A 15,565-nucleotide genomic window follows, 5' to 3' on the forward strand; every position below is an offset into this window, starting at 1 on the left:
CCGTCCATCTCGCTTGGCAACAGGCCTTTGACCTCGCAGCTGACTTGGCCCTCATGAATACTGGCTTCTGGCAGCTTCTGTTGATGCCTCACACTCCCCCCTCTCCCATTCAGCTACCCCTCTGCCATGCAGTGGGGTGGTTCCAACCAAGGACCCCCCCTCCCCCCGGCACTGGGAAGAGCAAGAGGGAGACTCAGAGCTGACTGCATCCCAGTCTGCCTGTGCAGAGAGAGAGAGAGAAGGGAAAGGAGGAAATTGCACAAGTTGTTCAGAGGAAGATAAAACCACTTCCCAAAAAAAAATAGAGGCTGCAGCCACTGCGGCGTTAAACCATCTACCGGAAAGCACACTGCCTCAGAAAATTTCGGAGCTATTTGTGAGAGGTGCACCAACTTTTTCCAGTGGGAAGAGGAAGTGGTGGAGGCTGGTACAATTGCAACATTTAGAAGGATGGGTCCATGAACAGGAAGGGTTTAGTTGGCTATGGCCAAGTGGAACCGCATTGGGTTGGGGTGTGTGGTCGACTTGGACCGAAGGGTCTGTTTCTCTGACTCTCGGGTAGCCAAGAGGACCGGGTCACGTCAGCTCCAGCTGCGGCTGCACCACACGCCAGCAGCCCCTAGGAGGAGATCGAGGGACTGCCTTCAGACAAGTCTTTGATACTTCCCAGACGCTGGAGGCGATTGGTGGGTTGCAGCAAGGAGTCTGCAACCGGGATCTCAGCAGCTGCAGCGGGCAGGCGGGGCTGCAGTCCGGGGCACCCTGCGGGTGAGGGGGAGAGACAGAGGTGGGGAGCGATGCAGAGTTCGAGACCACCCAAGGACCAGGTGAGATTTGCAAAAAAAGGGGAAAACTCTCGCCAATACTTTGCCTTGCACTGTCTCAGGAACTCGCAAAAGAGTTGCTTGCAACCAGCTGAGGGGGTGCTTTTTTTGTGTGTTTTGGGTTGATCTTGCAGCTCACACGGCGCACAGCAAGATCCCACGGGGGTTTCCGGGGAATGTCCAATTGCTGGACCAGGCCATCGCACAGGTGGGGGTGGGAATTACTTACTTCCTACGTTTTGGGAGTTTAATTTTTAAAATAAACCATATTTCAAAAATACACTTTATTCATTTGAAAACAAAAACTTTTGGTGTGCATGCATAGTCAGGACGCAGTTCGGTTCTGCACAGTTCCGTCTCAAGAAAACAGACAAAACCTTGGAGTTTGACTCTGTCCAGAATATCTCAGGCAAAAGATGGCACCTCAGACGAGATAGTACGCCCCCCCTCCAGTCCACCATTGGGAGTGTGAGGGATCCTGTGCAACATTTATTTATGTGTGTGCTCGATGTTCCATATTTAATTCAGTCCAAAAACGCGGATATGGGATCCGAACCTTCGACCACAACGTGAGAGACACCAACCCAACTACAGTTATATTGTTGCTCAACCTCCTGTCTGTTGCAATAAGGCCAACTGATTACACTCATACAGATGTACAGCACGGAAACAGACCCTTCGGTCCAACCTGTCCATGCCGACCAGATATCCCAACCCAATCTAGTCCCACCTGGCAGCACCCGGCCCATATCCCTCCAAACCCTTCCTATTCATATACCCATCCAAATGACTCTTAAATATTGCAATTGTACCAGCCTCCACCACATCATCTGGCAGCTCATTCCATACACGCACCATTCTTTGATCCTAAACCTCTCAGTTTGATGACGTGAGCACATTGAAAGGGCTTGTGGGGGAATAGATGTACCCTGGTGCTCCAGTGTCGTGGTGGCTCAGCGGTTAGCACTGCTGTCTTGCAGCGCCAGGGACCTAGGTTCAATCCTAGCCTTGGTTGACTGTCTGTGTGGAGTTTGCTCTAGTTTCCTCCCATCAATCCAAAGATGTGTGGATTGGCTATGCTATAATGCCCCTAGTATCTAGGGATGTGTAGGCTCGGTGCATTAGTTAGGGGTAAAAGTAGGGTAGGGGATTGGGTCAGTGTGGACTTGTTGGGCTGAAGTGTGTTCCACTTGAGGGGTCCGTGGACTCACTGGTGGTTTGAAGACGGGCTGGCAGGTTGGGGGCTGCTCTGATTCAGATGGCCGAAAGGAAGGAATTGATTGGCCAGTTTCAGAGAAACCTGCTTCCCCCCAGTGGGGTTGGGAGCAGTCAAGAAAGTTAGGCCTTTTAGGAATTGGGAACGGGAGTAAGAAATTCAGCCCTTTGAGTCTGTTCTGCTTTTTAGCCTGATCATGACTGATTTTATTCTGACCTCAAGTGCACTTTCAGCCTGTTCCCCATGGGCCAGTATCCCACTTTTCATCAGAGACATACCTATTTCATTTTTGAATCTATTTGAATGATTCTGCCTCTACCACAGTGTGGGGCAGTGCATTCCACAGATTCCCAGCCCTGTAAGAGTCAGTTTTGAATCTTACTGCCTCTCTCTTCCTATATCTATGTCCTCTTGTTCAAGACTGTCCCACAAGGAGGAACATCAGTTCAACCTTATCGATCCCCTTTCGCATTTTAGACTCTGTACCTCAGTGAGACCTCCCCTCATTCTTCTGAGTATGTGAGTACAATGCAAGCCAAGATTCAGCAGAAGTAGCCTTGTTCCCAATGGTAGTCTAGTATGTTGACATGAACAGAGTTTTCTATGGGCGGCACAGTGGTTAGCACTGCTGCCTTACAGCACCAGGATCCCAGGTTCAGTCCCAGCCTTGGGCGACTGCCTGTGTAGAGTTTGCACATTCTCTCTCTGTGTCTGCGTGGGTTTCCTCTGGGTGCTCTGGTTTCCTCCCATAGTCCAAAGGTGTGCAGGTCAGGCGAATTGTGTCAAGTGCATTAGGCAGGGGTAATGTGGGTTAGGGGCATGGGGCTGGGTGGGTTGCTGTTCGCAGGGTTGGTGTGGACTTGCTTGGCCAAGGAGCCTGTTTCCATACTGTAGGGAATCTGATCATTCTATTTGCCTTTCTGATTATATGCACCTGCATACCTACTTTCTGAGATTCATGCACGAGAACACCCTCTACGTTGACATATTTTGAATAGGCTTCCCATTTCATCAATAAATTGTCCTTTTATTTTGCCAGCCACAGTGTATAATCTCGCACTTAGAGACACAGAGATTTTCAGCACAAAAACAGACCCTTTGGTCAAACCCGTCCATGCCGACCAGATATCCCAACCCAATCTAGTCCCACTTGCCAGCACATGGCCCATATCCCTCCAAACCCTTCCTATTCATACACCCATCCCGATGCTTTTTAAATGTTGTAATTGTACCAGCCTCCACCACTTCCTCTGGCAGCTCATTCCATACACGTACCACCCTCTGTGTGAAAAAGTTGCCCCTTATGCCCCTTTTCATTCTTTCCCCTCTCACCCTAAACCTCTGCCCCCTAATTCTGGACTCCCCAATCCCAGGGAACAGACTTTGCCTATTTATCCTATCCATGCCCCTCATGATGTTATAACCCTCATAAGGTCACCCCTCAGCCTCCGACGCTCCAGGGAAAACAACCCCAGCCTGTTTGGCCTCTCCCTGTAGCACAAACCCTCCAACCCTGACAACATCCTTTTGAATTGTTTCTGAACCCTTTCAAGTTTCACAACATCCTCCCGATAGCAGGGAGACCAGAATTGCACGCAATATTCCAAAAGTGGCCTAACCAATGTCCTGTACAGCTGCAACATGACCTCCCAACTCCTGTAGTCAATACTCTGACCAATAAAGGAAAGCATACCAAACACCTTCTTCACTATCCTACCTACCTGCAACTCTACTTTCAAGAGCTATGAACCTGCACACCAAGGCCTCTTTGTTCAGCAACACTCCCTAGAACCTTACCATTAAGTGTATAAGTCCTGCTAAGATTTGCTTTCCAAAAATGCAGCACCTCACATGTATCTAAATTAAACTCCATCTGCCACTTCTCAGCCCATTGGCCCGTCTGGTCAAGATCCTGTTGTAATCTGAGGTAACCCTCTTCTCTGTCCACTACACCTCCAATTTTGGTGTCATCTGCAAACTTACGAACTATACCTCCTATGTTCACATCCAAACCATTTCCACCTGGCGGGTTCCGGAACATTCTCCTAACTTATCAACATCCATCCGTAAACTCTTTATTATCTCCTCATCACAGTCCGCTTTCCCACCTATTGGTGGTTGATCGACGGCTGATGGTGTAAGTCAGGAATGGGCTGATTATGAGCAGGAAACGATCATTATTTCCCTCCAGCCTGCTCTATACATCAGTCAGACCATGGCTTATCTGACTATCCCTCGTACCTGACCATTCCTGATAAGTTTTTGCCCTCTTTGCTGATCAAGAATCTACCTACCGCTGCCTTCGAAACACTCAAGGACTCCGCTTCCCCCTGCCTTTTCAACTAGCACAGTCCAAAGACTCACCACCCTCTGTGAGGAGGGGAAAAAAAAGTTACCTCTGTTTTAAATGAGGCACTCCTTATTTCGAAACAGCGGCTCCCAGTTCAAAGTCCTCCCTCAAGGTAAACATCTTTCCCCATCTGTCCTGCCAAGACCTCTTGGGATCTCGAATCTTTTAATCAAGTCACCTCCTACTCTCATAAATGCTAGTGGATCCAAACTGAGACTTGTCTGTGACGTTTTCCCAGAAGGCAATGCATCCTCCTCTTCGTTCCTAATGCTCCAAAGTTAGAGAGGGAGAAGTGCAACAATTTCTTTTGTTGCAAAAATATACATTATTCATAAAAAATATCATTGTCGGAAACGCAGTTCGGTTCTGTACGATAGCATATCAAGGAAACAAACAAACATTGGAGTTTGATTCATAGAGATGTGCAGCACGGAAACAGACCCTTCAGTCCAACCCATCCGTGCCGACCAGATATCCCAACCCAATCTAGTCCCATTTAGAACTTAGGATCCTTACAGTGTGGAAACAGGCCATTGGGCCCAACAAGTCCACGCCAACCTTCCGACGAGTATCCCACCCAAACCCGTTCCCCATTCCTCTACATTTACCCCTGCCTAATGCCCCTAACCCTACACAGCCCTGAGCACTGGGCAGTTTAGCATGGCCAATTCACCCTAACCTGGGCATCTTTGGACTGTGGGAGGAAACCAGAGCACACCCACACCGGCATGGGGAGAATGTGCAAACTCCCACAGAGAGTCGACCGAGGGTGGAATCGAACCCGGGTCCCTGGCACCGTGAGCCAGTAGTGCTAACCACTGAGCTACCGTGCCAGGATTTGACTCATATCTGTCTGACTCTATCCTATGGACAATCCAAAGGCTCCTCTTGTACAAGGTTATATTTACACGTAGTCAAGGTGCCAGGAGAGTCTGATAACTGGACAGAGTTCCGGTTTAACTTCAGACAGACCTGAGACAGTGGGCTTTCTCTACTGCGCTTGGCTGGCCCAAGCTTGACGGTATCCCTGAGCACATAGTCCTGGACCATGGGACAGGCCCGTCTGCAACACTTGACTGAGGTCATCACCTCATTCGAGAAGACCTGCCAGTGTCGGGCAGACCAGAGAGCATCCTTCACCAACGTTGCCGGCCCCAAATCCCACCGGTTTCACCTAGCGCCAGGAGTCACAAAACAGGTGGCTAACCCCGTTCGTGGGTCGAGAGTGTGGGTGCTGGAAAAGCACAGGAGAATCGGTATTCCAGACATAAGCCCTTCGTCAGGAATGGTTCCTGATAAAGGGCTTATGCCCGAAACGTGGACTCTCCCGCTCCTCGAATGCTGCCTGACCGGCTGTGCTTTTCCAGCACCACACTCGCGACTCTGACTCTCCAACGTCTGCACTCCTCACTTTCTCCTGGCTAACCCGTTTGTGTGTGCTTATGAAGACCTGACAGAGGTCGCTTCTGAATTCCTGCCGTTTCTAGTCGGAATGAAGGAACCAGGGCATTTCTTTGGCAGAATTCCCTCTTGCCCTCTGCAACTCGGAGCCATGCCCAAGGATTGCCATGTGGTGGAGTGGGCGCCTGAATCCTTCATGCAAATGCCCCGTTTGCAGGATTTGTTGGGGGGAGGGGGCGGGGAGGGAAGAATAATGTTGGAGTGACCATGCCTGATGTCCCAGCCCCTCCCGGGGGGACAGAGAGGAACTTCTCACCCAGAAAACAGAGCAGTTTGGAAGGCAAACGTGCTGAAGAAGGATTTTGCGTAATATTACCTCCCAGTTTGATCTTCTCTCCTAAGTGAGGATGCATTCACCTTAGACACTGTGCAAGAAAAGATCTTTCAAACGTATCCCAGGAAGTAACTGCTTTGCTGGAAAGATAAATTGTTTGGAATAAGCTTTCTCGAGCTGATAAGAATGAGAGGTGATCTCATAGAATCCCTCGAGTGTGGGAGCAGGCCATTGGGTCTACACCGCCCTACCAAAGAGCATCCCACCCAGACCTCTCCCCCCTATTTCCTATGTCTAATCCACATAGCCCACACATCCCAGGACAGTGTGGGCACTCCACCCGAACCTGGACCGTGGGAGGAAACCAGGCACTCAGAGAAAACCCATGCAGACCTGGGGAGAGATTGCGAACTCCACACAAATAGTTGCCCGAGGTGGGGAATCGAAAGTGGGTCCCTGGTGCTGTGAGGGAGCAGCGCTAACCACTGAGCTACCCGTTTTTGAAATGGTCGAAGTTCTCAGAAGGGCTGGGACAGTGGAGTCCCTCTCGCCTGGAGAATTAAGATCAAGGGGTTATAAACTCAGGATAGGAGGCCGGCCAATTGGGGTTGAGGTGAGGAGACCGAACGTCCTTCTCTTGCTTCTACTTATGTTGATGTGTCAAAGGCATTTTCCGATCAACTTGTTCAGCGATGCTATTACACGGTGGCCCAGTGGTTAGCACTGCTGCCCCACAGTGCCAGAGACCTGGGTTCAAATCCCGCCTCAGGTGACTCTCTGTGTGGAGTTTGCACGTTCTCCCCGTGTCTGCGTGGGTTTCCTCCATGTGCTCCAGTTTCCTCCCACAATCCAAAAATGTACAGGTTAGGTGAATTGGCCCACGCTAAATTGCCTGTGGTGTTAGGTGAAGGGGTAAATGTAAGGGAATGGGTCTGGGTGGGTTGCATTTCGACGGGTTAGTGAGGACTTGTTGGGCCAAAGGGCCTGTTTCCACACTGTAAGGAATCTAATCTAATCACCTCTGGAGTAGGAGGAACCTGAATCTGGGGCCGATGGAAAGCCCCTTGTAACTTATCTGAAATGTCCTCTTGGAGAAGTCTTTGTTGTTAACTCTTACAACATACGCGGAGAACACTAGAGAAACTCAGCAGGTCTGGCTGCAACTGTGCAGAGAGAGAGAGAGAGAAATAGATTTAACATTTTTGAGCCTGATTTGACTTCTCCAGAACAAACTCTTCTGCAGATGTTATTGCCGGATCTGAAATGCTATTACTGGCAGAAAGGCAGCAAATATAATCAAAGACCCCTCCCACCCCGGTTATAATCTCTCCCAACCTCTTCCATTGGGAAGAAGATACAGAAGCTTAGGGCCGACTGCCTGCCCCTCTTCCGCGGTTACATTAGGGCCTGGGTGTCTCTGGAGAAGGAGCATGCGGTGTCCACCGACACCCTGGAGTGATTCAGGGAGAGGTGGGCGCCGCAGGGAGTGGAGTATATTACTTCCCCCTCCAACTCTATTTTGATTTAACCCCTGCCCTCCCCTTTCACTGTTTGATCACACAGCATTGCCTTTTGATGTGAAGGGCACTGCTCGTCACTGGCCACTCGGGGGTTTCCTTTCTTCCTGGTGATGTACACACTTGTTTTTCACTTCAAACAAAAATAACCAGGAGAAGGAGGGCACTGCTTGAAAAAAATAAGCTTAAACACACGCACCAACAGATTCAAGAACAGCTTCCTCCCCGCTGTTGTTAAACTTCAGAATGGAACTGTCAAATTTCAAATCTTGCTTTTTGTGCATGATCTTTGTATTCCTTGCTCTGTTCTATCGCCCAACGATCTTTCTACGGCATGTTACTTCATGAAAAACAAAACTTGTCACTGTAATTATGCTCACGTGACGATAATAAATCAAATCAATACTTTGATTTCTCTCTCCAACAGATGGTACCAGACCTGCTGTGTTTCCCCAGCCTTTGCTCCCTTTGTTTCAGATCTCCGGTACCCGCGGTCTACTTTTTTTGTTCCCCTCATTATCTTTCTTCATGCCTTTGATCCTTAACCATCCCCATTTCTATCTCTGGAGCAGGCAGGTGGAGCCAGTTTAGTTTGGGATTGTAGTCAGCATGGACTGGTTGGGCCGAAGGGTCTGATTCTGTGACATGGAGGTGCCGGTGTTGGACTGGGGCAGACAAGGTCAGAACGCAGGGTTATAGGCGGGCAGGTTTATTTGAAATCGCAAGCTTTCGGAGCGCTACTCCTTCGTCAGGTGAAGGCGTGGTGAGAGCGTGCGAGTTTTTAACAAACCTGTCGGACTCTAACTTGCAAAATCCGGCAGGTGCTGGAACCTGTACTGAAAACAACAAATGGTGGAGATCACAGCTGGTCAGGCAGTGTCTGTGGAGAGATAGAGAGAGCAAGCTAACGTTTCCAGTCTAGGTGACGGTTAAGATTCGAAATGTTCGCTTGCTCTCTCTGCACGGATGGTGTCTGACCCACTGTAGTCTCCAATGTGGCTTAGATTCATCGAGAGTCAATGTGCGCTTGCTCCCTCTGCATGGATGGTGTCTGACCCACTGTAATCTCCAGTGTAACTTAGAGTCATTGAGAGTCAATGTTCGCTTGCTCTCTCTGCACGGATGGTGTCTGACCCACTGTAGTCTCCAGTGTAGCTTAGAGTCATTGAGAGTCAGTGTTCGCTTGCTCTCTCTGCACAGATGGTGTCTGACCCACTGTAATCTCCAGTGTAACTTAGAGTCATTGAGAGTCAATGTTCGCTTGCTCTCTCTGCACGGATGGTGTCTGACCCACTGTAGTCTCCAGTGTAGCTTAGAGTCATCGAGAGTCAATGTTCGCTTGCTCTCTCTGCACGGATGGTGTCTGACCCACTGTGATCTCCAACGTTTTTTTTTGTTTTGCCTTCAGGACTGTAACCCGACATCTGATTCCACTTGATTTATCGTCGTGCCCACTCGCGGTGCAAAGTTCCAGCCTGCCAGCGGTCCGTACAGACCCTTCCCCTTCCTCGAAGGCACGTCCCGCGGTGCGGGGGAGGTCGGCCGGGCGGAGGCGATGGAAAGCGGGCAGCCAGAGAAAGCCCCCGAGGGCCGGCTCTTGCACCTGACGGCCAAGGTGCAGCTGGCCCACCGGATGATGCGCGGCAAGGGCCTGCGGAGGGCGCCGTCCTCCCGCACGCTGGGCTGGGTGCGGGCGGACGGCGGGCAGCGCCAGCCCACTGGCAGGAAGAGGGCGGCGGGGCGTAAGGCCCAGGGCCGGAGGCCTGCCCGGCGTTGCTCTGGCTGGTGGTGGTTGTGGCGGTGGTGGACGTGCCTGGACGCCGAGAGCCGGGCGATCCACCTGCTGTACCTGCTGTGCCTGACAGTGGCGCTGCAGGCCTACAACGCCTACGAGAACCTGGACGACCAGCTCCTGGCCTACGACGTGGAGGAGCTGGAGAAGACGCTGCACCGGGAGCTGCTGGGCCAGACGCTGGCCGTCAACAGGCTGACAGGGCTGCTGCGGGCCTACCTGGCCACATACATCCACCGGGGCCCCCTCTTCCTCTCCGTCCATGGCCCGGCTGGTGTGGGCAAGAGCCACCTGGTCAGGCTGGTGGCCAAGCACTTCAGCTTCCAGCTAGGCCCCGGCCTAGTGCTGCTGCATTCAGTCAGGTACCAGCAGCAGCTGCAGTCGCCCGGGGGGCACTCCGGCCTAGCTGCCCACGTCTCGGACATCCTGTCCCGGGCGCGGGTCGCCCACCGGGTCCCGGTGCTGCTCTTCGACGAGCTGGAGTTGGCCCCCTCGGGCCTGTTGACCTTGCTGGGCGGCCTGCTGACCTCCAACCGCACGGCCGGAGCCGTCTACATCGCCGTCAGCCGCCTGGGGCAAGAGCGCATCGTGCGGTCCTTCCGGGCCCGGGCCGGAGGGGGCGGGCACCGGTGCCTGCAGAGGGTCAGCAAGGAGCTGGAGGGGCTGATGGGCCGGCTGCACCCGTTGTGGAGGCTGGCGCCCCACGTCATCCCCCTGGCGCCCCTGGACCGGGCCCACGTGGCGAGCTGCTTCGAGCGGCTGATGGACCGGGAGGGGCTCTACCCGCAGCCACACCGGGCCAAGGCCCTGGCCGACGGCCTGGCCTACTATCGGGCTGGCCGGCGGCTCTACGCCCTGCGGGGCTGCAGCCAGTCCCTGGCCATGGTCAGGCAGCTGGCCCAGGAGAGGAGGCCGGAGCGTCTCGGGAAGGCAGTCATCCCCTGGCACCAACCACACGAAGGGGCGGATCCACTCCCCACCCTCAACCGTTCCTCAGTGCCCACCAGCCATCCTGCCCCCGCCACTTGAGGATACGGCTGATATTCACGCTGCTGTTCTGCCCATCTCCTCACTCCTCCCACCAGCTGGTCAGCGCTTCCGACAATCAATAGATCTCTCCAACCCAACACAGCTCTCCCTTCCCTCTCTCTCTCTCTCTCTCTCTCTCTCCCCCCTCCCCCCTACTGTCACATACACACCCGCGTGCACGCGCACTCACACTCACACACACTCACATACTCACTCTCTCACACACTCACACACACACGTATGCACAATCACGCGCACACGCATTCACACACATTCACACTCACACTCTCATGTACACACATGCGCATTCACTCACACATACACTAACACACACTCTCTCACGTATGAACACACACACTCTCATGCACGGACAAACTCACACTCACACTCTCTCACAAAGACACGCACACTCGCTCACAGATGCTCACAGAAACAGACCTTTCGGTCCAACCAGTCCATGCTGACCATAATCCCAAACTAAACTTGTCCCAACTGCCTGATCCTGGCCCATCTCCCTCCAAACATTTTGTTTCGTGTACTTATCCAAATCTCTTCTAAAACTTGTAACTGTACCCTCACCCACCATACAAGCACGCACACACGCACTCACACTCACATACACACATGCACATGCTGTCATGCACGCACACACTCTCATGCTCTCACATTTATAAACTCTCACACTCACGCACTTTCACACTCATGCGCCCTCACACTTACGCTCTCACACTCACACGCACTGTTACACACATGCACCCGCACGCACACACACTCTTACACATGCAGTCTCACACTCTCATGCATTCTCACACTCACGTACTCTCACACTCTCACACTCTCACACACACATACTCTCACACTCACACGCACTGTCACACACATGCACTCGCGCGCGCACACTCTCACATACACGCACTCTCAAACACACACTCCCACGTATAGGAACACGCGCACACACACACCCGCACACTCTTGCATTCGCATGCACTCTCTCTCGTGCACACAGTCCCTCGCACACTCGCTTCTGCACACACTCTCTTGCACACATGAACGCGCACACACGAACATGCGCACACTCATTCATACACATACTTCCTCAAATGGAATCAAAGACCTGTGTGCGCACACATGTATACATGCACACACAGACACGTCTTCGCCCATGTGAATGCGCTCACAAACACTCACTGTCTCCCATACGATAGTGTCTGACCCACTCTCCCACCCAGTCCTGGGGGAGGGGGGAAAGAACAGGGTCTGACCCACTGTCCCACCCAGTCCCAGAGGGAGGGGGGTAAAGGGCAGTGTCTGACTCACTGTCCCACCCAGTCCCAGAGGGAGGGGGGTAAAGGGCAGTGTCTGACTCACTGTCCCACCCAGTCCCAGAGGGAGGGGGGTAAAGGGCAGTGTCTGACTCACTGTCCCACCCAGTCCCAGAGGGAGGGGGGAAAGGACAGTGTCTGACCCACTGTCCCACCCAGTCCAAGAGTGAGGGGGGGAAAGGACAGTGTTTGACCCCCCTGTCCCACCCAGTCCCAGAGGGAGGGGGTGAGGAAAGGACAGTGTCTGACCCCCTGTCCCACCCAGCCCCAGAGGGAGGGGGGAAAGGACAGTGTCTGACCCACTGCCCCACCCTGTCCGAGGGTGGATAGGAAAATGTACTGTTTGATCCACTGCCCTATTTCTAGGACTTTGTTGTCTTTCAGAGAAGTGACACTGCCAAGACCAGCAGCTATTAACTAACCCTTTGCCCTTGCGACACACCATGTTACATTATTCATTGTTTCAATTCAATTCCCTTTAAATGTTTCAGTCACTTTTAACATTTCTTCTGTGAGATAGTGATATCTGTAACTGATATGAAGATAATTGTGAAACGAGTGACGATATAAATTTTCTTTCTCGTGATGTTTGATTTTTACTGAACTGGAAATGTGTCCGCATTGAATTTCCAAATGACCAATAAAAGTTGAATTGAATAATGGACTTACACCATGAAGAGAGTCTGAACACGTTGGGCCTCCCTCCCTGGGGTTTAGAAGATTGAGCCATGATCTGCCTGAAACATTCAAGATCTTGAGGGGACTGGCTTGGCTGGATACCGAGTGGAGGTTTAAGATTAAAACCAGAGGACACAGCTTAAAGCTAAGAACAGTTGTGACTGCAGCGGATATTATTGTTGGACGAGTCAAATCCCAGTCTGAGGCCTGGCTTGATAGATCATGTTTTCTTTCCCTTGTTTTAATGAGGTAAACTTTCCCTGAAACACAAAATTCTACAGGTCTGGTTTTAACAATAGAAGATTTCAAACAAAAATACAATTAGCCAAACTATTTACAAATAACACAAGTTTAAAGGTTACATGATAAAGCACATTCCCCTTAAGCTTAACAGTACCTTTATACATGACAGAAAAGCCAGATAGACTTCCCTCCTCTGCCATATCTATAGAGTTTAACTGATGCTTCACTTGACAATCTGATAGCCTTTTCCTGAGACTTCAGGTTAGACTTTCTCGGTTTCGAAACAAAAATCTGCTCAGGGTTGTCCATACACTTCTGATCTGGAACTTACAAAGTATGGTGAGGCAGCCGATTTCTTACCAATTCTAAACTACCTCCTACCTCTGGAGAAACTATCTCACATGTGTGCCATCAACCAGGACTTTTCCAAATCTGGGCGCAACAGTTCCGAGCCATCGGGTCTCCCCCCACCAAAGGCTCATTCAGGAACCCTCTAAAAACCTTCTACCTTGGTTGGTAGGATTAGGGAAACCCCAAAGGCTTTCTATAGGTATGTCAGGAATAAAAGAATGACTAGGGTAGAAATAGGTCCAGTCAAGGATAGTAGTGGGAAGTTGCGCGTGGAGGCTGAAGAGATTGGGGAGAGACTGAATGAATACTTTTCATCAGTATTCACTCAGGAACAGGACATTGTTGCTGATGTGACTATTGAGTCACAATTAATTAGAATGGATGGCTTTGAGGTATGTTGGGAAGAGGTGTTGGAAATTCTGGAAAGGGTGAGAATAGATAAGTCCTCTGGGCCTGATGGCATTTATCCTAGGATTCTCTGGGAAGCAAGGGAGGAGATTACAGAGCCATTGGTCTTGACTTTTATGTCCTCGTTGTCTACAGGAATAGTGCCTGAAGACTGGAGGATAGCAAATGTGATTCCCTTGTTCAAGAAGGGGAGTAGGGATAACCCTAGTAACTATAGGCCGGTGAGTCTCACTTCTGTTGTGGGCAAAGTCTTAGAGAGAATTGCAAGGGATAGGAATTATGAACATCTGGATAGGAATAATGTGATCAAGGATAGTCAGCATGGTTTTGTGAAGGGCAGGTCGTGCCTCACAAACCTTATTGAATTCTTTGAGAAGGTGAACGAGGGTAAAGCGATAGATGTGGTGTATATGGATTTTAGTAAGGCATTTGATAAGGTTCCCCAGGGTAGGCTACTGCAAAAAATACGGAGGTATGGCATTGAGGGGGAGTTGGAGGTTTGGATTAGGAATTGGCTGGCTGGAAGAAGACAGAGGGTAGTAGTTGATGGTAAAGGTTCATCTTGGAGTGCAGTTACTAGCGGTGTTCCGCAAGGATCCGTTTTGGGACCATTGCTGTTTGTCATTTTTATAAATGACCTGAAGGAGGGGCTAGAAGATTGGGTGAGCAAGTTTGCGGATGATACAAAAGTCGGTGGGGTTGTTGACAGTGAGGAAGGATGTGGCAGGTTACAGCGGGATATAGATAAGCTGCAGAGCTGGGCAGAAAGGTAGCAGATGGAGTTCAATGTAGTTAAGTGTGAAGTGATTCACTTTGGTAAGAGTAACAAGAAGATGGGGAACAGGGCTAATGGTCGGATACTTGGTAGTGTGGATGAGCAGAGGGATCTTGGTGTCCATGTACACAGATCTCTGAAAGTTGCCACCCAGGTAAATAGTGCTGTGAAGAAGGCATATGGCGTACTGGCTTTTATTGGTAGAGGAATTGAGTTCCGGAGTCCTGAGGTCATGTTGCAGTTGTATAAGATGCTGGTGTGGCCGCATCTGGAGTATTGTGTGCAGTTTTGGTCACCGTACTATAGGAAGGATGTGGAGGCACTGGAACGGGTACAGAGGAGGTTTACCAGGATGTTGCCTGGTATGGTAGGAAGATCGTATGAGGAAAGGCTGAGGCACTTGGGGCTGTTTTCATTGGAGAAAAGAAGGTTTGGGGGAGATTTGATAGAGGTGTACAAGATGATTAGGGGTTTAGATAGGGTTGACAGTGAGAACCTTTTTCCACGTATGGAGTCAGCTATTATGAGGGGGCATAGCTTTAAATTAAGGGGAGGTAAGTATAGGACAGATGTTAGGGGTAGATTATTTACTCAGCGAGTCGTGAGTTCATGGAATGCCCTGCCAGTAACAGTGGTGGACTCTCCCTCTTTATGGGCATTTAAACGGGCATTGGATAGACATATGGAGGATAGTGGGCTAGTATAGGTTAGGTGGGCTTGGATCGGCGCAACATCGAGGGCCAAAGGGCGTGTACTGCGCTGTATTTTTCTATGTTCTATGTTCTATGTTCTAAAACCCAAGCTGGTTAATTTATTCATAGACATTTAACGTACAGAGGGAGGCCATTGTGTCCACTGCTCGACAAAGGGCTGACGATGCTAATCCCGTTTACCAGCTCTCGACCGGGAGGCTGTGGCAATGCAATTGAGTATCCCGACACTGCCTAAATATCGGAAAGGTTGTGACTCAATCACCTTCTCAGGCAGTGAGTTCCGGACTCCTGTGGGTGGAAACGTTTCTTCTCCACTCTCTCCCTCATCTCCTCCCACTCAGCCGGGCAGGTGGGGATTATTCCATCACACTGGAGGGTTTACGGAGTCAGGAGGTACACCTTTCTAGCCTCTGACCTGATTTTGCAGCCACCACTAATTCAGTTTCGGGTGTTGGTAGTAGGGGATTCAGCCATGGTCATGCCATTGAGTGTCAAAGCTCAGTTTCTCCGTCATTCGAGGTGGTCATCGCCTGACTCTTGTACATGATGTGCCACTCCTGAATGTTGACCAGGACGGCCTCAGTATCCGACGAGTCGCGAATGGCCCTGAAC

At 50.9% G+C, this 15,565-nt stretch overlaps 1 protein-coding gene across 1 annotated transcript; it reads left to right on the forward strand.

Annotated features, from left to right (window-relative positions):
- Positions 1-420: 420 nt before the first annotated feature.
- On the forward strand, positions 421-10,547 carry LOC132832734 (torsin-4A-like). The gene is made up of 2 exons (XM_060850855.1): positions 421-827; positions 9,051-10,547. Exon 2 carries the CDS (start codon positions 9,198-9,200, stop codon positions 10,461-10,463), a length of 1,266 nt encoding a protein of 421 aa, XP_060706838.1. The 5' UTR covers positions 421-827; positions 9,051-9,197; the 3' UTR covers positions 10,464-10,547.
- The last annotated feature ends 5,018 nt before the right edge of the window (positions 10,548-15,565 follow it).

The sequence above is a fragment of the Hemiscyllium ocellatum genome, chromosome 35 (genome assembly GCF_020745735.1).
Source record: "Hemiscyllium ocellatum isolate sHemOce1 chromosome 35, sHemOce1.pat.X.cur, whole genome shotgun sequence".
Classification (NCBI taxonomy): domain Eukaryota; kingdom Metazoa; phylum Chordata; class Chondrichthyes; order Orectolobiformes; family Hemiscylliidae; genus Hemiscyllium; species Hemiscyllium ocellatum.